Source organism: Periophthalmus magnuspinnatus, chromosome 17 (assembly GCF_009829125.3).
Source record: "Periophthalmus magnuspinnatus isolate fPerMag1 chromosome 17, fPerMag1.2.pri, whole genome shotgun sequence".
Taxonomy (NCBI): Eukaryota; Metazoa; Chordata; class Actinopteri; order Gobiiformes; family Gobiidae; genus Periophthalmus; species Periophthalmus magnuspinnatus.
Window position 1 is genome coordinate 12,759,025 of NC_047142.1, and position 24,572 is coordinate 12,783,596.

Below are 24,572 nucleotides of genomic sequence, written 5' to 3' on the forward strand. Positions count from 1 at the left end.
AGTAATCTTTATTATTAGTATATCTACATCTCCAAAGCTCAAAATGCTCTGTTCCACCTTGTGATGTCATGAAGCGGTTACTTTTTATTATTTGCTTCAATGTGTGGGTGTCACTGTAGATTTTCAAGTACTGATATCAACATCGGCAAAGTCAAAATGATAAAATTCAAGATTATTCTATTTTTTTCAGTATTGATATCTGTTCAAATTAGTTTCAGTATGAGTTTTTTTTTTCTAGCTTTCTGCCATGTTATAACATTATTCCCTCATCAAAAAAACATGCCTGAAGAGGTTTTAGTCTAGCAATCCTTATGGTTAGCTGTAAGATTCTCCACGTCATCCATGCTTCTACACGGCAATTCTGAAGGGAGAGTGACTTAGCACGGAGAGCAAAGGGATGGGAGACTCAGAGCATCAAAAACGAAAGTGAAAATAAGTTGTTAATACATTGTTTTCTGAGAATATAGCATTTTCAAAACAATAAAAGGTCATTTAAATGTGTATGTGGTAGCAGTTACCCCATAAAAGTAAAACACAGCCTCTTCAAGTTTTTTTTTTTTTTTTCCCAATGTTGATACCTGTCCAAATAAGTTTCAGTTTGAGTTTTAATACTAATTAGTGTATGTAAATTACAAAAAAGACCATTTATTTTTAGCACATTTTGGATGGACTTCAAAAATCTTTTATAATGATCCAAAGTGCATTGAGCTATTTTTCCCCAACATTTCTTCTAAATACTGCCGCACTAATAGAGTAACAGCTTATTTACCTTGGTGTTTATATGCTATGTGCTGTCCTCCTCTGCGTTTGGCCCCTCCTCCCCCAGAGGCTCCATACCGTCCCAGCTCCAGCAGAGACATCACATGAGACGTATGATATCAGATGACTTGAACACACTGAAAAAACTACGCACATACAGCACAGTACAGAACAGAGAGAGAGAGCACGAGCCAGGGTTAGATAAGAACACGCAATACTCCTCTTTGACATATACAAGAAGAGGAGGTATAACTGCAAACACGTCTCTCCTCGGTGTGCTCTCTGTGTTAAGTCACTCCCCCTTCAGAGCGCTATCACAACACAATCATTGAATCTACTGCACATCGCCCCAGGTTTGTCAAGTTGTAGTGTTTTGTTTTGCGTCATGCTTTTGTATATTTATGGAGAATTGTCATGTGGGAGCGTGGGTGATGTAGGCTTGTGGGTGGACCGTGATGAGGGTTCAAATAGGGCCTGGGAGAGATCGCTAAATTACTCAAACATGCATGAATGACATCTGAAACCTCTTCAGGCATGTTTTTGTTGAGGGAACGTTATAACATGGTAGAAAGTCAATTTTGTCACTTTAAGTTCTGACCACACTGCTGTTTAGATAAAAGAGCCCATATGTTGAATTAAAGCAGAATTATGTAACTTTATTTAATGGAGCACTGTGCAACGTCTCTGATGGGGTTCTGCCACCTGTTTCCAGAAAGATGTTATTACTTTACCTTGAATGTTTCACAGAGTGTCAAAAACTGTCCCTATGTGTTTTTAAAGCTCCATCATGTAACTTTTTAGCCAAAAAATAGACAGACATTCTTTATAATAATCGTTTCTTATTGCAATGAAAAACATAGAAAAACATTTGTCCTTAATTGCATCTCCCCCTGGTTGTTTCCATGGAAATGTTGTTCCTTTAGCTATACTATTCTGTGACATTAAACTCTATCTATATTCATGTTCCGAAGTATGGCTTTAACTTTCTATTTCCATAGAATCGCGCATGTGATGTGCCGTAAACAATAGAACCATTTAAACAGTTCTGCAGTTTGCTCCAAAGTTATTCCTCACTTACCTTATGCATTCTGAACATCCTAATTACTCACCATGATGAGTTTATAAGCACTTTTCACAACTATCAGACCAGAGCGTGTTTTGCCTTTACGGTAAATCTAATAAGAACTAGCTTCTTGTACAATAAAATGCTGTAAAATTAGATGCAGACAGTACACAACAGACTATTTTGACCTCAAGAGACACATTTTGCTCAAATATATAGGAAAAAACAGGTACAGGACCTTTAAATCATTTTGGGGATTATCCTGGAGACAGTATTCACACAGTTTTATGGTAATGTATCAAATGTGCTAAAATATGCCTGTGTCTTGAAAAAAAAAAAAAAAAGTCTTGATGGAGATTAAAATTCCCCAAAGTGAATAGACCATTGTAAACCATTTAAGCTTCCAAAATCAACCCAAAATATGTACAATAGATCAATTCCTCCAGCTAAGGTAGTCCTGACCAAGGCTACCACAAGATCTGGAGACATGTCCCTGGGTCCCTCACTGCTCCTGACAGGCTAACCCAGGAGCGCTGAAGAACGGGTCAAATGCAGAGGACAATAAACAAAACCGTAAATTTACCACATGGGTTATCACACACTTTTTGGTTTCACTATCCACCAAATGTTTGTCTAAATATGAAACAAGGTGTTACACAATAGCGCTGCATCTGTCTGATTGTTCCCGGGTCCCTGAATCTCACACCCGCCGCGTGTGTGAACAAAGCTGAGAAGTCTGTCTGCAGTGAACACATCATGATCAGACACCTGACAAACACAAGCCCAGAAAGTGAAAAGAAAGAGAGGAGGGCAGGATTCCCATACCTCCATGTGCTGTAATGGTCCCTCGCTAACACAGGTACAATAACATGGCAACGTGGAAATCAGATAACTACAGTAATCAGGTAACCAGTGATGGATGAAGCACTTTTCTTACTTAAGTAAACGTGCAGATAAAGAAGCACAGAAGTATTTAAGTACCCATTTAGAAATGTACTTTTTAAGAGTAAAAAGTAAAAGTATTTCACACAAGTGTTGTTAAAGTGTTAAATGTGGTGATACTAATTAAAAATTATATATATATTGGGCAACAGTTCCAATATGAATCCATTTCTTAATTTTGGGTATTTATTTTTGTTTACTCAAAGCCGAAGCTTGAACTTGAAAAACTTTACTCAGGATGTTACCACAAACATGGTAAAAAAAAAAAAATCCTCAAATCAGTACTTTTTACTTCTCAGTCCAGCTCAAAATTGCAGTGAGTGGATTGTTCAGATACCTGCTCTCAGATGTACTGGAGCAAAAGTAAAAAATATCCACTTCACATGTACTTAAGTAAAGTACAGATACCTAAAAATTATAGTTAAGTACAATACTTTATTACTTTTACTTTGTTACCTTCCACCACTGCAGATAACCCATTAATTAGATGTGATTTGTGGTGGGTGTTGTCTGATTATCAAAAACATCTTACTTTCAACAGCCTTGCTCCGTATTGGCTCTTTGGTTGCTATGATACTCGCAGTTGGAATGCTAAATTTGGAACTTGGCTCTAAATTCGCCCCTTTAACTGTTTGCCTTGAATAACTCATTTGACTGGAGCCAAACGCTATGGGTCACGTCACAGTCCCTTAGTCCACTGCTTTATACAGTTTATTAGGTCGACCAAACATAATCGTGCAGTCAGATTTGCTTATTTCAGTGACGCATGTGAAACAAAGGAGCTCATTGGTCACCTGTCATTTTGAACAGAATATAATAATATATTTATTTTGATACAGACAGACCAGTCCGTGATTGGCTAATCCACCTGTCAATCACACCCATCTGAGTTTGGAGAGATTCACTGGTGAAGTATTTAAGAAGTGTGTTTTCTGAATCCCAAACAATGACTTTGCTATTTTTGCTCATTTTTCTTTGCAAAATCAGTTTACTCAGATCAGATGGACCTGTTTACATCATATTTCAATAATGTGACTCCAGAACTCTAGAAATGAGATCATGATCAGATCTTGGTTGTCCACATTGTAAACATAGTGGTTTGTTTACTGTTTTTCAGAGGGAGATGGGTGAAAAATTAAGTGAAAATGTTTTTTTCTTAAAAGGCCCAGATTATACAGTTTTCTGATTTTCTATGGTATAATGTTGTTTCCTCATCACACTATGTAGCTTCTCTGGTGTGGGGTCTGCCATCCGCTTGGGTCCATAGAGATGGTACCGCTTTGCCTACAATGTTCCACAATACAGCATTAATCTTTTTATCTTACATTTATTATTAATTACAGGTGTTTTTATTGCTCAAAACAGGAAAAAATATCCTTTGTCGCTTTGAGCACGGTCTCCTCTCCACAGATCTAACCTGTAACTTGGCCTAGTGGCATCATCTGCAAAGAAATAGCATCACCATGGAGACAAGCAAGTAACGCCCCTCCAGCAGAAAAGTTACATAGTGCACTTTTAACCTGTAGACCTAAATTCTAACAACACAATAAAAACTCCCAGTGCCATGTTCCAGCCCTATAGCCTCCAGCATCTCCGTCTCCAGCCCTGCTTTGATCCCAGGACGGTGCGCTCTGAGCAGGCTGCGTACTCACCGCGGGACCCTGATTGAATTAGCCTTGTCCCCGGGCCCCGCGCTATCACCACGGCAACGTTTATTAAAGCACCTTCAGTGGCCGCCATGTTGTTTCCCTTTAAGTGGTCAACAAGCAGGCTCAGACGAGACACATCGATAGTGTCCCCAGAGGACACACAAGCAGACATGTCCAGGGACTTTAGCTCAGGGCGGATCTATGGAGCGGTCAGTGGAAAAGGCCCTATAATATGCCCGTGAGTGACCTATGGTAAATCAATGGGACCTTGAGGGGCCTCTATATTAGGGCCCCTACAGTACAATGTATAATCAGGATAGACACAAAGATTAAGTACTTCCTCCACAGGGGCCAGTAGTTACATTGGCTAGATACATCACCTGAGTGGTTAGCTGCTCTTGTGGCTGTGCAGCTGGCAGATTTTTGTCAGACTTGTTAACATGAAAACTAACAGATGCAGCTTGTGGACAGAAATTAAGGAAATGTTGTATTGTGTGTGAAATGAGCTGTTTGTTTTTCCTGTATCCACGGAGACAGAGCGAGGAAATCACTAAGGAGCTAGCTATGGACTTCTGAAGCACTACAGACCGTCCAGAGGAAATACTTTGAAGGAATAGCCTGTCTCATCACCAACCGAAACAACAGAGTAGATGAGACACTTTTGCCCTGAGGATTGTTAACCACCTCAAACTGCCCACTATCTATCTGTTCCTATATTTTATAATTAATGTTGTGTCTTCAGATTTAAAGTTTTTTACAGTTTGTTGCATCACAAACAAGAATAGTCAGTTTATATCAAAAACAACATGGCGGCTAAAAACTTGACTTGAGATGTATCACAGACAATCCTGCGCCCAAACTGAAAGTAGGCAGATCAACAGGCAGATCCTAAAAGGCCCTTGATTTGATCATAACGGGCCCTTGCAGAGTACACGTGATCCTTAGTAGTCTGTAGTACAATGAAGAGTATTAAACCTGAGGGGCCACTATAGTAAAAGACACTTCACCTTGAGCAGCGTTTGTGTAATGTTTATAGACATCATACAAGCACCAGACAGCATCCCCCACAAAAGCGCAGGTTCCTGAGGGCCCGTATATAATGTGGATGAATGGTCTTGCATATGTTTCCAGAAAGGATCCATATGTTTAAGTACCAGCAATGTATTAAAGGAGGCCCAGACTGTAGAAAAGGTTTTTTTAATGCCAATGTGTACGTACATTGATCTTTCTCATGGCTTAGTGGCTGGTACCATTCCCTCACAGCAAGAGGATGTCAAGTTTGGTTCCCAGGCGGTGTGAGGCTTGTCAGTGTGGAGTTTGCACGTTCTCCTCATGTAAAGGGCGGTTACTTCAGGCCCTCTGGTTTCCTATTAACCAAACATATGCACAACAGGCTAATTCTTCATCTTGGTACTCCTGACCAAGTTTATGAAGCACCAAACTGTTATTTATCACAGGTTAAAGAAGTTATAGATTTTGTTCTGAATGATATGAGAATTTTCAAGAGGAGATGTCTTCTGCGTTTGAGAGATACATGAATACATGATACAAATTAGCGTCTGTGGTTGGACTGTTCAAACTTAGGACAGAGGTTTATAATCCTCTGTGGTCCGATTCCAAACAGAATGTAGAAGGGAGTGGCTGAGTATCACTTTATTTGTCCCCGAAGGGCAAATTAAGCACATTGAGCAGTAAAATGCAATAATGAAACAGGACATTCCCTTTGAAACGTCCACTGTCATATTTGATGTAGAAAGCTCCTTGCATTGGTGTAAAGAGTCTATACCACTTCAGAGGTAACTTACTAGTATAGCTATCTCCATGCAGGGTCGCCATGGTTACCGGAAAAACAAACTGCTCAAATCTCACACTCCAATAATCCTTAACCTCTGTCCTAACTTCTGCACAAAATGCACTTCTTTGTTGTAAAGTAAAGTAAAAAAAATTAAGATAAAACTGCTCAGACCATGTCAACCACACACCACCAGTATAAAAGCATATCCAGAAATGTTACATAGTGTATCTTTAACCTAGACAATTCCCGCATTTCACTTCTTTCTTTCTTCCTTTTATGAACACTGTACACACCCTATTTCTATGACTGAATAAAGACAGTAAGTTTTTGGTTGTGTTTTGTTTTCTACCTGTGGGAACGTCCCTAAAAATACACCGTGTCCCATTGGAGTTGCAGACAAGCCGTGCACACGCTGCTCTTTCTCTGTCTGCTCCTCAGCCGTCTCCATGGAAACAGGCTCATGTGGGTCACATGTCACAGAGGAAATTGGGAAACGTAAAGGACAAAATGTGAGCAGATGTGAGTGCGCTTTGACACGGTCCACTTAGTCTGCAGTCTGTGGGTCCACTCGGATTTTAGCCAGGCTCAAATCTGCTCAAATCTAAACAAGATATTAAAACACTGTATGAGTCAAATGCGGGTTATTTAGCACCAGATGTGATTAGTTACATTTATTTTATTAAACGTGTACTATGTAACTTTTCTGTCACCTGCTTGACTCCATGGAGGTGTTATTTCTTTACCTAGAACGCCAATAGGCCCATATTACGCTATTGTCCGATCTATTTTATAATGTTTCCTCATCACAAACAGACCTGGAGTTGTGTTTTGTTTCATTCACACATGTTTAACACACAAGCCCTGTATATTTAGGCTGAGCTCGTCTCTCAAACTGAAAACACCCCATTCCACCTTGTGATGTCATGTGGTAATACACTAGAATCATTTGAATGATTTCAGCTCTGGAATTGCCAATCTCTACTGCAATAAAGGTAAAAGAAGGTAAAAAAGTAGCTGTTAACCTGATAACTACATCATGACATCACAAGGTGGAACAGAGCATTTAGAGCTTTGGAGATGTAGACAGACTAATAATAAAGGACTCAAACTTGTGTGAATGAAACAAAACACAATGCCAGGTATGTTTTTGATGAGGTAATAACATAACATGGCTTAAAGCTCAAGAGTCCATTTTGTGTAATATAAGATCTTTAAGCAGTATGATGTTAAACCTTGCTATTTAAATGGAAACAACCAGATAATGCCACCAAGCCAAGTTACAGGTCAGCTCTGTGGAGAGGCAACCCTACTCACAGTAAGAATGCATGTTTTTCAAGATACTTTTAAGCCATAAAACACTTTTAATTAAAGAAAGTTTAATGTCATACTGTGAAATATTCCAGGTAAAGCAGTAACATGTCCATAAGGACAAGCAGGTGGCATAATCTCAACAAAGTGCACCTATAAAACATTATACTTTTACTCCTACTTGAGTACAGTACTCTTCTCTTACTCGATTAAGATGTTGTACAGTGTAACAGTACTCTTACTTGAGAAAAAGTTGTGGTTCCTCGTCCCACTGTGAGTAAGTCTACAAGTGACAAAAGTTTTATGTCGACAGTATGAAATGATCTGAACTTTGTGTTTCTTGCACTGCTACTTCAGATATGATTTAGTTTGTCTCATTTTTGTATCTATCTTTTGAAAATACAATATATTTACTCTTACTTTGTACCACTACTGTATTCTTTCTTGAATAATATTATTTTAAAGTAACAGTAATTTCACTTGAGTACAGCTTTTGGCTACTTAGCCACATGGTTTGATTCAGGTTGTCCTGGTTTACTCCTGGTTTACTCCTGGTTTAGTCCTGGTTTAGTCCTGGTTTAGTCCTGGTTTAGTCCTGGTTTAGTCCTGGTTTAATCCTGGTTTAATCCTGGTTTAGTCCTGGTTTAGTCCTCTCAGTTCTGGGTTTAGTTCTAGTCTAGGCCCAGTTGTGATGTGTGTACACGTGTGAACATGTCTGTGAGGGTAAATCGCCATGGTAACACGTGCCCAGAGGTTACGGGAGGGCGAGCTTTAATATTCAGATAAACCTGTATTTCATATTTGGACCGTGTTAGAATAATGTTCCCTCATTACAGCCTGCATGGAGCTGTGCTATGTTTCATTCATGTTTGTTTGAGTAATCCTGCATATTTATCTAAACGAGTCCATTTTGAATCTAGCAGCTATAGTTTATAACCCCGTTTCATCTGCTCCTCAGTGTGACTTTTATGGGAAAGTACAATGATTTGTTTTTGTTAGTTTGCATCAGGCTGGAAAAAACGCTGTGGCTTGTTGCCATGGGGACATTTCCATATAAAGTCTTCCATTCAAACTCACAACCACTCACTCATTCGCACACAATTGGTAGTATTTAAAGCCGCTGTCTTAAGAACATGTAAAACAGAACTGGTTCATTTTAAATGGTTTGCAATGGTCCAGTGTTAATTCCAACCATCGTAATTATTTACTGCGATGAGTTTATAAGAGCTTTTCACAACATTGAGAAGCTAACAACAACTAACATGCTAACATGAACTTCCTGATTATAGGATGATACAATATTTTATAAGCAGTTTTTTAATGTTGTTGTTAGCATTACCATCACTGCAAAACTCCATCCTGGTCGGTGAGAGGTGTGAAAAGTGCTTATAAACTCAGCATGGTGAACAATTAGGAAACAAAATGCAGAGGATAATAAACATTTTTAAGATATTTGCAGTGGTACAGTTCTTGTGAGCTAATTTTTTGGTACCTAGCTCCCAAAATCATCAAACATTGAAGAGAGTTAGAGTTAGGATAGTTTGGGTAAAATATTTTATTTTAGAATTAGTATTCTATGAAGTAAAACCTCCAAACATATGTAATTCTGTCTGTGTAAGCCATCAGTCGTCCAGGTGTGATCAATATGTAATTGTGATATTTCTAACAAATATTATGATTGTGATTTGTGATTTGTTTTAACAATATGATTCAGCTCAAAAGGTCACATTTTCAACATATCCCAAAGAATTTACAAAAATACTGAAATATGAACAGACAAACTGATACAAGAATCACATTTCAGAACATGTTTGTACAGATCTAAACTACAGGGTAGCAGTATTTTTTGCAGAATAAGACAGGAGATATTGTTTGTGGAGAAAATTATTGTACATAAAACATTGCAGCCTTTACTAATTATAATATCGATTGGATTGAGATGAAGCTTACATTCCTAGTTTTTCCTGTTTGTCCTCTCTTACATGCACCTCCATCACATGTCCCGGTCTCCAAATGGACCATGAAGCCATCTCAAAGGCTACGTTTGTTGGAGGACTTTGAGCAGTGGAGACAGTGGAGATGTGGACATGTTCCCTGGCGCGTCACAAGACCGGCCCCTCACAGAGCCTTAGGGGTGTTTTGCAAACGTCAATGTGCCCAGGACAAGCAAAGACCGGGAGGAATCTTAGGAGTTTACTCTGTAGCTCTGTGAAAGATCAAATGTCCCTCACACACAATGGGATTTATTTGCACCGTTTTGAACTACAGGTCCTATCAGTTGGTTTGTGCGTGGTTTCAACGCACATTAGCCACAGGGTAATGCTCTGAGAAAATTCATGGTACAGTAGAGCCATTCACGTGAGGCTCATTCTGCTTTCTGATTGAATAACCGTCTTAAAAATTGAATGCTCCTAAAAGTGCAATTTATTGGCTAGGTTAAAGAGACAATAAAAGTGAGTTACTCTCACCTCCAGGGAATACTCATGGGGTGGCAAAGACAAGTGTTAGCTTAGCGCCAGAGGACACAGCAGTGGAGAGATGTGGTGACTGTTATTTATGGAGTACGTTGGGTGGTCCCTGGGGACTGAGGGGAGAGGGGGGCAGACCTGTCTGTACCTGCCTGAACCTAATAACAGAGGCCCCCCAGAGACACAGCTCATCAGGCTCTGTTACGCTAACCTCCGCAGCTGGGGCCCACCACCGGCTGTGTGTGTGGAGGTATCCAGCACATTGTGGGGACGGGAATCGGTACACACTCACTTCTTGGGGGCCGTTGGATTTGTGGGGACAGTCATGAAAAAAAAAAAAAAAAACTTTGAGGAAAGAGAGACAGGTTTAACTAAATCATTACTGGTTACGATACAATTCAGACCAAATTATGTGCAAAAGCTATGTTATGGTGATTGTATAGTTGTATATTGATGTTTATGTTGAGGTAACGTTTATGAAATAGTATGGTGTGGTCATGTTTGTGGTATGGCTTTGTTGGTGGTGTAGTTATGTTAGCGGTATAGTTATGTTGGATGCAGAGTTATGTTGGCGCTATGGTTATTTTGGTGGTATGGTTACATTGGCGGTATGGTTATGTTGGTGCTGTAGTTATGGTGACGGTATGGTTATTTTAGTAAGATGGTTATGTGGGTGGTATGGACATGTTAGTGATTATGTGGGTGGTATGGCTATGTGGGTGGTATGGTTGTACGGTTATGTTGGTGGCATGGTTATATTAGTGCTGTGGTCGTATTGGGACATGGTTTTGTTGGATGTATGGTTATATTAGTGGCATGATTATGTGAGTGCTATCATGATGTTGGTGCTATGGTTATATTTGTGCTATGGTTATGTTGGTGGTATGGATATACTGGTGCTGTGGGTGTGAGTCTGCTCCGTAGCTCTGTTGATGGTTCCTTTTTGTTTCTCTTACACATGTTCAGTGCGTTATATATAATGAGGTTTATGGTTATGTTGACGGTTCTATCTCTCTTTCAGGTGGCAGCTCAGGCGGTGCTCTTCCTCTGCGTGAACACTGCAGGGGTCTTCATCAGTTACCTTTCGGACCGCGCTCAGAGACAGGCCTTTCTGGAGACACGACGCTGCATCGAAGCTCGACTAAGGCTGGAGACGGAGAATCAGAGACAGGTCGGTGCGCTGGGCTGGGTCCGGTATGGCCTGGTCCTGGTACCAAATCATTTCACATGTTGATGTCCTCTTTTCCATTATCACCTTCATTGTTCTTTTTACTTTTTCAAATGCATGTGTCAATATTGTGATTGGCCGCTTGTTGTCTGTGATTCTGTCCCAAGCCCCTGATGTCTTTGGTGATTAGAGAAGGCATTAAGTCTGTTTTAGAATCAGGGTAAGACACAAAACAGAGAAAATGAAATAAAGACAATGGCCCTTGACCCAGTTTGCATACACTAAATATTTCAACTGCACTTGTTTTAGTCTGCTTTCTGTAGAAAAATAGATGCGATGAGAAATACCAATCATAGTTGTGTATATCTGTGTATAGTTGTGAATAATTGGGAGTGGTAGGTATGGTCCAGTTATTTACCTCTCCTGCAGTGCAATTAAACACATTAAAGATTTGGTTGTTTTTATGTTTACTTTCACATAGCAGACCAAAACAAAGAAACACCACACAAGACCCAACACAAGCTAGTCCGCAGAAAGACTGTAGTTTGTGTCATCGCTGATTTTTCTTCATTCATTTATTTGGTACAGAAGACATTACACTGCTTATTTACATAAAATACCTTATGCAGTTGAATGCCTCTCCTAGTCTGCCTAATGTAATTGAACTTTGCGCTTGCATGCAGTGGGCATCCATGTATGACAGGGCTGCTCCATGTTTATGCAATCTGAGAGATTTGAATGCCAACCGCCTTATAAGTAAGAAATTGGCTTTTCCTGGCCTGCGTATAAACTTAGTGAGTGATTTGGGTGTGTGACCTGTGAGAATGACCAAATCTACCCAATCAGGTTTTCATTAGCTGTCAAAATCTGAGTCTTGTTCTTGTGATCGGTGTAATTTTCTGACCTCTTTGTTCCATCTGGCATGTATGGAGATTGAGTGATTGATCGGACAGCACAAATGTTTCTGTTGTCTCTAATGTGAACAATAAGGCAGTGACCACACGCATTGATCCACACAAACACACAGACTGACCACTGCTGCATCGACCCCGCTCTTTGGCCACTCCCGTATCTCCCGAGTGCCCAGGGCTCAGCAGGTGATCAGGTACCACTAATGCCACAGCCACTTCAATTCGGCACATTTGGATCAATGAAGAGTCTGAAAACTAAAGGAGAAATAGTGTCAAATGTGCCAGGAGAGGCGTTCAACTGCATGAAGAAAGAAACAGAAATATTCGACATCTGCTTGGACGTACTTAGTTTAGATCAGCGATGACACAAATTATACTGTGATCTTGCCAGTGTCTCATTGTCTTTTATGCACTACATTAAAGGAACTGTATGTACAATTCTGATGTAAATTTAACAATCATGAGCTATTTGTGTCTCCAGATACAAGGTAAACATGTTCAAACCAAATATAGCATTTACTGATAACATTTGTAATGCTGATTTTTTTCTTAATTACAAAAACACTGAACATGACGACCCATTTATTAATGTTATAATTTGGTGTTTTGGTTCTCAAGGTGATTATCCAGTCAGAAAGCAGAATGCGCTTCACATGAGTTGCCAGTTTCAATGCTGCAATTCAGTTAGTTTAAACCTAGAATATTTTCTCTATTCTACTCCTATTGTGTTGCAACATTGAACACTGACCATTGTGGGATTATTTTATCTTTTCTTCACCATTTCACCAGTGCATCCATACTCAGTACCATCTTGCTATGGATTTCTTAAATTATATTTTTTATAGAGAAGATGCTACATTTTTAAGTTTTATGGATAGTTCAACATATTTTTAATTTACGATACACATATTATGGATTTTTTATCTTTTAATTAGGGACACACATGATTTGTCCCCATCAAAACAAAAAGAATGGAAAAAGAATGAAATAAAGAAATCACACAGGACTGAAAAACATCACAGATTTATGTAGAATCAATAAGTGAAGCACTTAAACCCCTAATATGTAATTACATTGATCGCCTTGATCCCTATTGTATTCTCACATAACATCACTAGATGCTAGATCAGACGTGGGCATTTTACAACCCGGGGGCCAGATCTGGACCTTGGTCTGTCTAATTTGTCCCACTGCAAAAAAAAAAAAAAAAAAAAGTTACCTACCCCTGTGCTCTGTGTTACCACTCTATATTTGCATGCGTAGGGAAATCCAAGTGTGCTAAACAACCAAATTCAAACTGTCTTTGCCCCAAAATATAACCACACTTTTGGTAGAAATGGATTAGTAACATCTCTATTACATTCATTATTTGATTTTCAGACATGCTTGGAACTGCATTACTCATAAGTTATTTACTCTCCGCTGCACAAATATAATCTCTGTGCTCCATGAAGTGGCTGTAGTTTGCAATCACTACTGATCTAAAATCAGTGAGTAAATGTCCAAACACATGTCTAATATTTTCCTGGCTGTTTCTTACCACATGTTTCTTACCACATGTAGTTGAATGCCTCCCCTAGTCTGCACCTAATGTAAATCGAACTGTGCTGTTTCATGCATCTGAGTGTTGGCTTCTCCAGATGTGTTATTAATCTTTGACATTCAATTCATGACATCTCATTTATATGCGTTCTGATAAACCAGTTTAAACGTAGTGACTGTCTGACTGCGTGACAGTTTTTAGTATAGTTCAGGACGACAGTGGCTCAGTGGTTAGAGCAGTGGTCCCCCAATCTGATGTTGTTGTGTCCTTAGGCAAGACATTTCACACACCTTGCCTAGTATGGAAGTGGTATGTAAGTGTTGGTGGTGGTCTGAGGGGCCACTGGTGCAGATTGGCAGCTTTGCTTTCATCAGTCTGCCCCAGGGCAGCTGTGGCTACAATAGTATCTTAGCACGAATGAGTATAGAGCGAGTGAATAATGACGACAGTGTAGTGCTTTAAGAGGCTTCAATAAGCCTGTAAAGAGCAAGTGTACAAGTGTAAGGCATTATTATTCTTATAGTCAAGAACACAGCAGTAGTCCCCACCTCATGAGTCCAAAATCAGTCATCAGAGCCATGGATCATAGCTGACTCCCTGTTTAGATTCAACTTTTAACAGCTAGCTCGCTAACACTACTAGACACAGCATTATAAGGGAAAGTTTTAGAGATGATTGTCAGCTGATAAAGCATCTGCCTCTTCATCCATAATCCATTTGTTTGTATAATCCAATATCTGCCATGAGTGAAGTTTGAGTCTAATACAGCCAGGCGAGACGTGTAGTGCTGTGATGCATTCAGAGGGACTGAGAAAGTCAAACAATAAAACTTCGGAACGCAAAAATATAGTAAATAAAAATGGTTATCACAGGTTTGCAAATAAGTATAATGGCTTATTGTTTCTTGTTTCTTTTAAATGTCAGAAAATGTGTTTCTTACAGGGCAGTGCATTTTCCACATCACTGGAGGCCTGATTTCAGACACTGATGAAGGGGTTTGAGTGACAGGATGAAGGGAGGGGGAGGATGGTTTCTGCCATTTATTGACACAAAGAAATCGAAACTTACAAATGGTAGCTTTAAGTCTGGTGAGAGAAATTAGTTTTTGTTCAAAATGATAACGACCAATGAGCTCTGCCATTGTGCCATGTGTCACTGAAATAAACAAACCTCTTTGGACGGCTTTGTCTGAGTTTGGCCTTGGACACACTCCGTTTACATGCATGTCAGGAAAACTAGATAATTGACCTACTCCAATTTAAAAAGACCTGAGGATTATGATTAAGACGTCATGGTTCAAATCTCAAAGATCCTAATAACACATCTGGAGAAGCCAGTACATACTTGGATACTCTGCTGCATGTAACAGCACAATACGAGTTACATGGCGCAGACTAGGAGAGGCGTTCAACTTCACTGGGTAAGAAACAGCCAGGAAAATATTAGACATGCGTTTGGACGTTTACTAACTCATTTTGAATCAGCAGCTATGATGAAATACAGTCCTTCTATTGCGGTCTTTTGTGTTGTTTCATTGTTTTTGTTCGCTATATTAAAGTGAAAGTGAAACCTACCAGAGCTTTGTTGTGTTTATTTGTGCTGCATGTGAATAATGCAGTTCCTAACATGTCTAAAAATCACATGATCTACTTAAATGAGATGCCACTTATTTGTGTTTGCCAAAAATGAGGATAAATGTATGATAGCCATTTTTTATTTGACATTATAGCTGCAACTTACTAGACTCACATGAACGCCTCTTAGCCCCCCATTTGCACCTAGTCAGTTCTTTGACCTGCTATAGATTGAAACAAGTGGTCTGATAATTTAAATTTGGTTGTTTCGCAAACTCTGACTTCTATTTGCATGTAAACGTAGTGACAGAGGAAGAGATAGTGACCAGACTGGGAGATTTTTAGATAATATACAGAGAACCCCAGACTACCCAGGCCAAACCATTCTGTGTCAGTTTGGCCTTCATTCAGAAAGCTGTGGTAGCACATATGAGGTGATCTAAGCCTGTTGTGGCGGTGTGCAGTTTGTCAGAGCAGAGCCTCTTCATGGGGGCTCAAGAGCTCTCATAACCTCTCCCGAAGATACAGTAGAGTCTGCCCCCCTCCCCACCAGACCCCCTTCTGTCTGAGTCACAGTAAACCCATTCACAAAAACACAATGGCAAAAGGTTCAAGATCCCCTGAGAGCGAGTTTATATGAATGACTTCAGAAGAGAAGGGAGCAGAGTTCTTATTGGCTGACAGGCAACAGGGGGTGAGATTAGGAGAAAGTACTTTTCTGTCATAAAGTATATTATAAAAGCAGCACGTGGCAAAAACAAACTGCTGTGCACTCTTGACATCTGATAATACCTTATTTTTACTGTCTGAAAACATAAAAAACAGAGCTAGTTTATTTTAAACAGTTTGCTGTGGGCCAAAGTTATTCCTGACTTACCTTATGCATTCTGAGAATTCTAATTATTCACCTCAATGAGTATAAGTGCTGCTCACGACTTTGACAGAGTAATTGTCTGGAGGTAACATCTGGCAGACACAAAAATGAGACAATCTAAATCATATCTGAAGGAGCGGTGCAAGCACAAATGTTCAAATCATTTCATATTGTGAAATAGACTTCATAGAATTACTGGGAAGAGTAACCACAACTTTTACTCAAGAGTACTGGTACACTGTACAATATATTACTCAGGTAAGAGTACTCTCATGGTGCGTTCACACTGGGACATCAGGGCGTCAAGTTCACATGCAAAGTCTCTAGTGGACGCGCGTCTTGGCTGCCCTGCGTTTCTGCAGCACGTCTTCAATGCCAGATTCGTGCTGCTCTGACGCATGATGCGGCGTTCCTTGAGCGTCCAGGCGTTGGATGCTTTATTTGCGTGTCCAAAAGTTGAAAAAGCTGAACTTTTTGGCGTTTGATGCGCAGCATCAACCTATCATCATTATCTGGAACAAGTAGAAATACATCAGCCACAAACTAGCGGCAACTTAATTGTGCAGGGTGCACCTGCTAGCTTAAAGGCTAGTCACGGACCCAGACACGCCGCCACAGAGCCGATATCCTCCATTGATGGGTTTTATATAATAAATGCATTAAAGTCCCTCTCTCAACCTGGTCTGCAGCGTTCACAATGACACAGGGAAAACAAAACATCCAAAGGCACTCGCAGAGACCGCAATGGACACGTGTATCAAGTATTTTTCTCTGACGTGCTTCCGTGGTGTCCATGACACGCATCATTTTATTTAAAAATTAACCATTGGATTTATATAACATCTTTCAATACATCCAAAGCTCTTTGCAGTGCATTATTCATTCATTTACACTCAGTGATGGTAAGCAACTACTGTGGCCACAGCTGCCCTGGGGTCGACTGACAGAAGCAAGGCTGCCAATCTGCACCATTGGCCCCTCTGACCACAACTAACACTCACACACACAACACATTCACATGTGGGTGAAGTGTCTTGCCTAAGGACACAACGACAGTTTTTTGACACTGTGGCACCTGGTATTCCCAATGGTCTCCCTTCCAAGTACCAACCAGGCCCAGTCCTGCTTGGCGTCTGAGATCTGATGAGATCAGGCTTTGAAAAGCCATACTTGCGTAATGTAACTGAGCACAGCCCACCTCTGAGTGTATGACACATTTGTACAGGACTGGCTGCACTCCGCCTGTCTGGGCTTAGAGCTGTTCTGTGGGCATGGCGTTTTGATGATGTCACATGACCTGAGGAGGATTTGTGCGAGGACAGGGACAGACCAGGGCCAAGAGCCAACAGCCACATCTACAAGTCTGTCATCTGAGCAGAGGAGATTTTGAGTTCTTACTTGATTTAGTTATGGATTGATGTATGTGTGTATTTATTTAATTAGTAAGTTAGGTAGTAAAGTAGTTTTACAATCCCAAATATATTTGGATTGGAAAAGTAATTGAGGTAGGGCTGTGCAGATAATCAGTTCTGTGTCATAACAAATCAGAATTGCATTAGCTAAAACAGATCAGTGCCAAGTGAAAGAAAAAAATCTTAGGTTTTCAATTTACTCTTTACACACGACATGTTTTGAAAAGCCAAATTTCTTTTAGTGCAACACGAAACGTTATGCCATCACTGCTCGATCAAGTCCACTCAAAGAAAGCGGATCTGTTTTTTGCAAACAAGCTGGTCAGTGACTCCCCCAATCAATTGCAAAACTGTAGAGTGGAACACACATTATTTCTGTTTTGTTATGAATGAAATGAGTTGGCTCTGCCCCTCCAAATCTGAAGGAAAAAACACTTATATAATCTACAAAGAAAACCTCAACACTTTAGCAAGAAATAAGATCCATTTGTGATTTCTCAAACTCACAAGAATCCAGTGGCAGTGCTGACCCTTGCCCTCAAATCTGTTTCAGAACAATGGACAGCTCCTCCAGTCTCCACCAGCACAATCACTAAAGCACTGTACCTAATCATATGCAAATTGATATTGTACACATACATTGTGTACTTACTGAGATTAGCATTAGTATTAGATTACACACTCCCTCACTACAAAACAGTAACTGTCTAATGTGCTAAATTCAGTTTTGAATCTAGAGTTGTATTTTTCTTTAACTCATTTCATGTTTCCATAATCCTGCATAATCCTGTGCTCCAAATGCCCTGCTGCAATCCAGCAAGTCCTGTGTTTTCTATTAGTCTATTCTCCTTCATCTATACACACACATATGCATACTACATACTCGCCTATTGGGTCTAATTTATAGAACAAAAAAGAAAAATGCAAAGGTGTCAAACTGTTTGTGTGGTGGTTGTGGGGTCTGCCACCTGTGTGTTTCCATGGAGATGTTATTGCTTCACCTGGAATGTTCCATGGTATAGCTTTGTACTCATCTATCTGCCATTTATTCAAATCAATTTGCCAAACAGAGGTTTGTGGCCAGACCTCCTTGTCAAAGCTTGATCTCATGAGATCTCAGAAGCTAAATTAGCAAACGGCTAAATAATAGCTGTTTGCGTGTATCCATTTTTTTCTGCAACAAAAACATCTGTAACTGAATAAATTGATAGATGGATATATGCCAGACTATGGAAATTTCCAGACATCCTGTTGTTGTGTCCCTGGGCAAGACCCTGCACCCCACTCTCTACCCCAGCTGCAGCCCCCCTAGTGGTATATGTGATCAACAGCATGTCTCTCACCTGCTCTCCTTTGCTTTGGCTCAGGAGCGATTGGTTCTGTCAGTGCTGCCGCGCTTCGTCGTCCTGGAGATGATCAACGACATGACCAATGTGGAGGATGAGAACTTACAGCACCAGTTCCACCGCATCTACATCCACCGCTATGAGAATGTCAGGTGAGCTAGCTAGCACACACACTTGCATTCCCGAATTTGAGTCACTTACCCAATTTGCGTCAGTCATGCTAGTCGTTAGCTTGAATACTTTTTTTAATGATTGTTGATACGGTTAAAAATGTTATAAGTCATCAATATTAGCGTTGATAAAATGGGACTAAACACCTAAACTCCATCCACAATCGCATTTCAAATAGAGCTGCTAAACCGGGCAGTACCTGGAGGACTGCTGGAGGAGCAGTGTGATTGGTCTAACAGGTATCCACACTACAAACTCCGCCCCTGCAGCCAGGTGTTTTTAATCAGAAACACCTGGCTGTAATCAGGGCAGTCCTACCTGATGTCCCTCGTTGCTTGAAATTACAGTGGCCACTGGAGGCAGCACACACTCAGTTTTTTGTTTGTTTTCGAACATAAAAGCTACAAAATAGTTTGTACTAATATAGTCAGAAAGCACTAGTTAGCGATGCCATTAAAACACGATAGCAAAACAGTTGATTCAGTGGTTATTTCCACTTGAAATCAAGTTTGCAAAGAGAGTTTCATGATGTTTATTTTTAGAAACAGACTCATGTCATAATCACCATACCACCGTACCGAATACTAAACAAAAATAGCTAAACTAAACAGTTAGCCTTGATACTTTGCTCATGTTTATTAGCAGTTAAATTTTCTGCTTTTATACATATTTGGCTTATATTTAAAGTAACATAAACATTTTTAAATATTAAAATAAAGTGATAGCATATTAGCTGTAGTTTGTCCATGTATGTGTTGCCGTAACCAAAGCATTTGAATAAGAGCATATCAAATTTTGACGCAAATTTGGTTCTGACTCAAATTGGGGAATCGTACGCCCCACAGGAGGGAAGCGGAGACATGCTAGGCTAGGCTAATTCCAACCTTTAGGAGAGTTTAATCTGGCTCTTTATCTTCCTCTGCTTTCCTATTTCTCTCTCCTTTCTCTCTCCTTTTTCTTATCTGTCTAAAAAAAAAAAAAAAGACCAGAATAGCCTCATTTAACCGACTTCAGGTTACCATCATTGGGAGCTTTTCTATACCCTGAAATAGGACAGGATTTTATAAGGGCTATTCCTGATTTGTTTCATATAATAAAAAGTATAAGTATAGTTAAAATTAGCTTAGCCCCAGTACAGCTATATTGTCAAAGTGTCTAATTATTGTTTGCATGTAATTATAAAGTGTTTTATCATCTGTGAACCAGTAAGAGTTAAGATTAAGTAAGACTGGTGCGCCGTTAGCATGCTAGTTGTTGTTAGCATTACCATCTCTGGAAGTTGTGAAACGCTTATAAACTCTGGACCATTGCAGACAATTTAAAATGAGCTAGTTCTGTATTTCTGTAATAATTTAGTATAAAACATGAAACATCAATGTAAAGGTGTATAGCCTAGCATGTCTCCTGTGGTTCCCGTAGCTGCCTGTAGGGGGCGCTCTCTGATGCTTCCTCTGTTGTGGATCAGACAGTGACATGTCCATATTTTATGCAGCATTCTTTTCGCAGACGTCAAAGGCTTCACCAACCTGTCCACCACGCTGTCTGCGCAGGAGCTAGTGCGTATGCTCAACGAACTGTTCGCCCGCTTCGACCGCCTCGCACATGTGAGTCTGATCCAGGACCAGACCGGGACTGTAACGGGACAAAACCGGGACTGAATGGGGACGAGACCGGGACTGAACCAGGATCTGACCGGGACTTAACCAGGATGAGACCGGGACTGAACTAGGACCAGATCGGGACTGAACCAGGACCGGATTGGGACTGAACCAGGACTGGATCAGGAGCGGACTGGAGTAAAACCAGGGACTGAACCAGGATTGAACCAAAATGACTAAACACTGAACCAGGACTGAGCAAAGACTAAACCAGGAATAACAATAATCCAGGATTTGACAGATTGAGGCAGGACTAGGAATCAACGTAGACATAAAGCAACAGCGTGTAACTTTCTGGAGGTGGCACATCTCCATGGAAATAGAAAGTTAAAACCATACTTCAGAACATTTTCCATGGAAATAAGTTTTATGTCATACTGTGAGATGTGGAGATGCGAGACAAACAAATGCACGTATTGTAATTGCAAGTAATTAGTCTGTTTTTGAGGTGAGAAAGTCTTCCAAACTACACCCCACAATCACACACATTGTTCACACACTTGAAGCCCCTTTCACACATTCACATAACCCAGGAATTTACCTGCATTTTGCCAGAGCAGGATTATGTGTGAACAGAACCAGAGTTGATTTTCCTGTAGTTTTTATCCGGCAACTTACCAGGTAAACTGACTTATGTGTGAACAGAGCAGACCTGGCAACCTTCTGGGACTGGGACGTGTGTGAATGGGGGTCACCGCTGTGTGTTCTGGCATTTTGTACCCGGCAGTTTACTGGTATATGTGTCCCGACGAGACACTGGAGAGACAGGGACATATTCCATTTGTGCTCCCCAGTCTCCTTGTTTCCTCAGTAGAGCAGAAGTGAAGTGGCCGATGTTATAATCTCATTCACTCGCTCCTCTGAGGGGTCCTCTGAGGAGAGAGGAGAAGAGACAGAGAGAGAAGAGAGGGAGTTAAAGTGAGGGAGGAAAGAGGGAGAGAAAAGAGAGAGAGAAAAGGGAAGGTTAAAGGGAGGGAGACAAAGAGAGAAAGGAAAAGGTAAAGGGAGGGAGCAGAGCGATAGAGAGAGAGAACAGAAGAAGAGATAGAGGAGTGGATAGATAGGGAGGGAGGTAGGGGAGTGGATAGATAGGGAGAGAGAAGGGGAGAGGAAGAAGACTGAGAGAAGGGGAGAAAGGGTTGAGTACAGGGAGCAGACAGATAAGAGAAGGAGTGAACGAGTGGATGGACAAGGAGAAGAGAGGGGGTTGTGTTTGAAAGCTGAGGACTGCAGCAGAGGAGGAAGCTGGAGGGCAGAAATGAGATATGGGCCTTGTGTCTGTTCTGGTGTGGGAGCCCAAGGAGGAGCTGGAAAAAGTGTGAGGAAAATGTCAGCTCTGTAGAAGGGTTGAAAAAAGGATGAGAGGGAAAAAAAGGAAATGTGTAGAACGTGACTATATCAGATCTAAACACATGACAACCCCGTTCTCCGGAAAGCCTGCACCTCCCAGAGTCACAGCAGATATAGGAGGACAAACCAGCTCTGGACCTCACAAGGACTAGCCCTTCAACTCTCTCTCTTTCTCTCTCTGTCTCTCTTTTCCCTCTCTTTAACCTTCTCTCTTCCTTCCTCTTCCCCTCTCTCCTCCCCCCTTTTAACTGTCTCTCTTATCTCTCTCTGTCCCCATCTTCCTCCCTCCCTTTAACCTTCTTTCTTCCCTTTAACTCTCTCTTCTCTCTCTTTTTTTACCCCATGTCTCCTCCCTCTCTTTAACCCTTACTCCCTCACCTCTCTATTTCTCTCATTTCTCTTTCTCTCTGTCTCTCTCCTCCCTCTCTTTAACCTTCCTCCTCCTCCTCCTCTCTCTCTTTTACATCCCTGCCTTTAATCCTCTCTTCTCTCTTTGTCTCTCTCTCTCTCCTCACTCTCTTTAACCCTCTTTCTTCGCCCCCCCTCTCTCTTTGTCTTTCTCTCCCCCTCACTTTAACCATCTCTTCTCTTTCTCTGCTCCATCTCTTCTCCCTCTCTTTAACTCTCTCTTTTCCTTCCTCTCTCTCTGCCCCGTCTCTCCTCCCTTTTTCTCCCCTCCTCTCGTCCCTTTACCGCTCTCTCCTCCTTTACCCCTCTCTCCTCCCTTTAACCCTCTCTCCCTCTTTCCAGGAGCACCACTGTCTGCGTATAAAGATCCTGGGCGACTGTTACTACTGTGTGTCGGGTCTGCCAGAGCCCCGCCCAGACCACGCCCACTGCTGCGTGGAGATGGGCCTCAGCATGATCAAGACCATCAGGTGAGGACTGGACCAGGACTAGACCAGGACTAGACCAGGACTATACTAGGACTAGAAAAGGAGTAGACCAGGACTAGACCAGGACTACATCAGGACTACACTGGGACCTGGGCAGGGCTGAAGGTCTAGACAGGACTTGACCAAGACTGAACCAGGACTAGACCAGGACTAAATCAGAACTGGACCAGAACTAGACCAGGCCTAGTCAAGGAATAGACCAGGAAAAAATCAGGATGAGACCAGGACCAAACCAGGACTGAGCCAATACTAGACCAGGAACAGATCAGGAATCAACCAGGACTAGACCAGGAACAGATCAGGAATAAACCAGGACTAGACCAGGGCTAAACCAGGACTGAACTAGGACTAGACCAGCACGTAACTAGGACTGGACCAGGCCTAAATCAGAATTAAACCATAAATAAACCATGACTAAACCAGGGCTGCATCAGAATTAGACAAGGACTACATTATATCTTATCAAGGACTGAACCAGACTATGCCAGGACAACATCTGGATTATACCAGGAAAAAACAAGGTCCAAACCAGGACTAAACCAGGAATACACCAGAATTTCAACTGAACTAATCCAGGACTGCACCAAAGCTAAACCAGGAGTAAGATCCCAGTGTTGGATAAATAGTCCTCCATAAGTTGAGACATTAAGAGTGCCCCATGCTGCTCTCAGTGTGGGGCTAATGCTCTGCCCCTGGTGCTGTGCTGCCTGCCCTACCGCACCTGTTACAAACTCCCATCATGCCTTTCACCTGGCCTTCAGCACAGAGGGCTTATGAGGCGTGAAATGAGTGCCGCAGTGCGCTGGGAGCAGACCCAGGCTTCACACGCTTTTGTCTCTGAACCAGGGGACATATTAAAGGTTTTATATTACGCAAAATTGACTCCTGTGAGCTTTAAGCCATGTTAGTGTTGTTACCTTCACATAAACACACCTGGAGTTGTGTTTTGTTTCATTCACACATGTTTGAGTAACCTTTTATTATTGGCCTGACTACATGTCCAAAGTCCAAAATACTCTGTTGTACCTTGTGATGTCATGAAGTAATAATTTTCAAGTTAGCAGCTAGCTTTTACCTTTAGTTCAGCAGAGATGAGCAATTCCAGAGCTGAAACCATTAAATGATTTTAGTGTAGGTCTATGTAGTTTAGCACTTCCTGTATTACCACATGATGACATCACAAGGTGGAACAGAGCGTTTTCTGTTTGAGAGAAGAACTCAGCCTTAATATACAGCACACTTCAGAACATAGTCAGTGGAGATAGATAGGTTTTATGCCACACTGCGGAATGTTATAGACAAAGGAACAACATTTCTATGGAAAGCAGGAGAATCCCTCCCTCTAGGCCAGGGGCGTCAAACACATTTTCACCGAGGGCCACATCAGCAAAATGGCTGCCGTCAAAGGGCCAAATGTAAAATAAATGTAACTACTTTTAAAAACTGTTAACTGTTTCTGAATTTGTTACTTTTTCAAATTACAATTATTCAATGAATTATTAAAATGATGTGGAGGGCCACATTTAGCCCGCGGGCCTTGAGTTTGACACATGTGCTCCAGCCCAAGTAAGAGTCAGGTTTGTGGAGATGCAAGCCTGCTCACACCAAGGATGCATATTTTTCAATGTTTTTCAGTGCAATAAACACAACCAAAATGAAAAAAAAGTCTTAGTACTATGTCCTTC

General features: G+C 41.0%; 1 protein-coding gene across 1 annotated transcript in view; it reads left to right on the forward strand.

Annotated features, from left to right (window-relative positions):
* The window catches only part of adcy8 (adenylate cyclase 8 (brain)), an 84,302-nt gene that overhangs the window by 25,390 nt on the left and 34,340 nt on the right, over positions 1–24,572 (forward strand). Inside the window, exons 3-6 of the mRNA XM_055228236.1 lie at positions 11,006–11,155; positions 18,834–18,964; positions 20,476–20,587; positions 22,742–22,869. Coding sequence (XP_055084211.1) covers positions 11,006–11,155; positions 18,834–18,964; positions 20,476–20,587; positions 22,742–22,869 — 521 coding nt within the window. The remainder of the gene's footprint in view (positions 1–11,005; positions 11,156–18,833; positions 18,965–20,475; positions 20,588–22,741; positions 22,870–24,572) is intronic.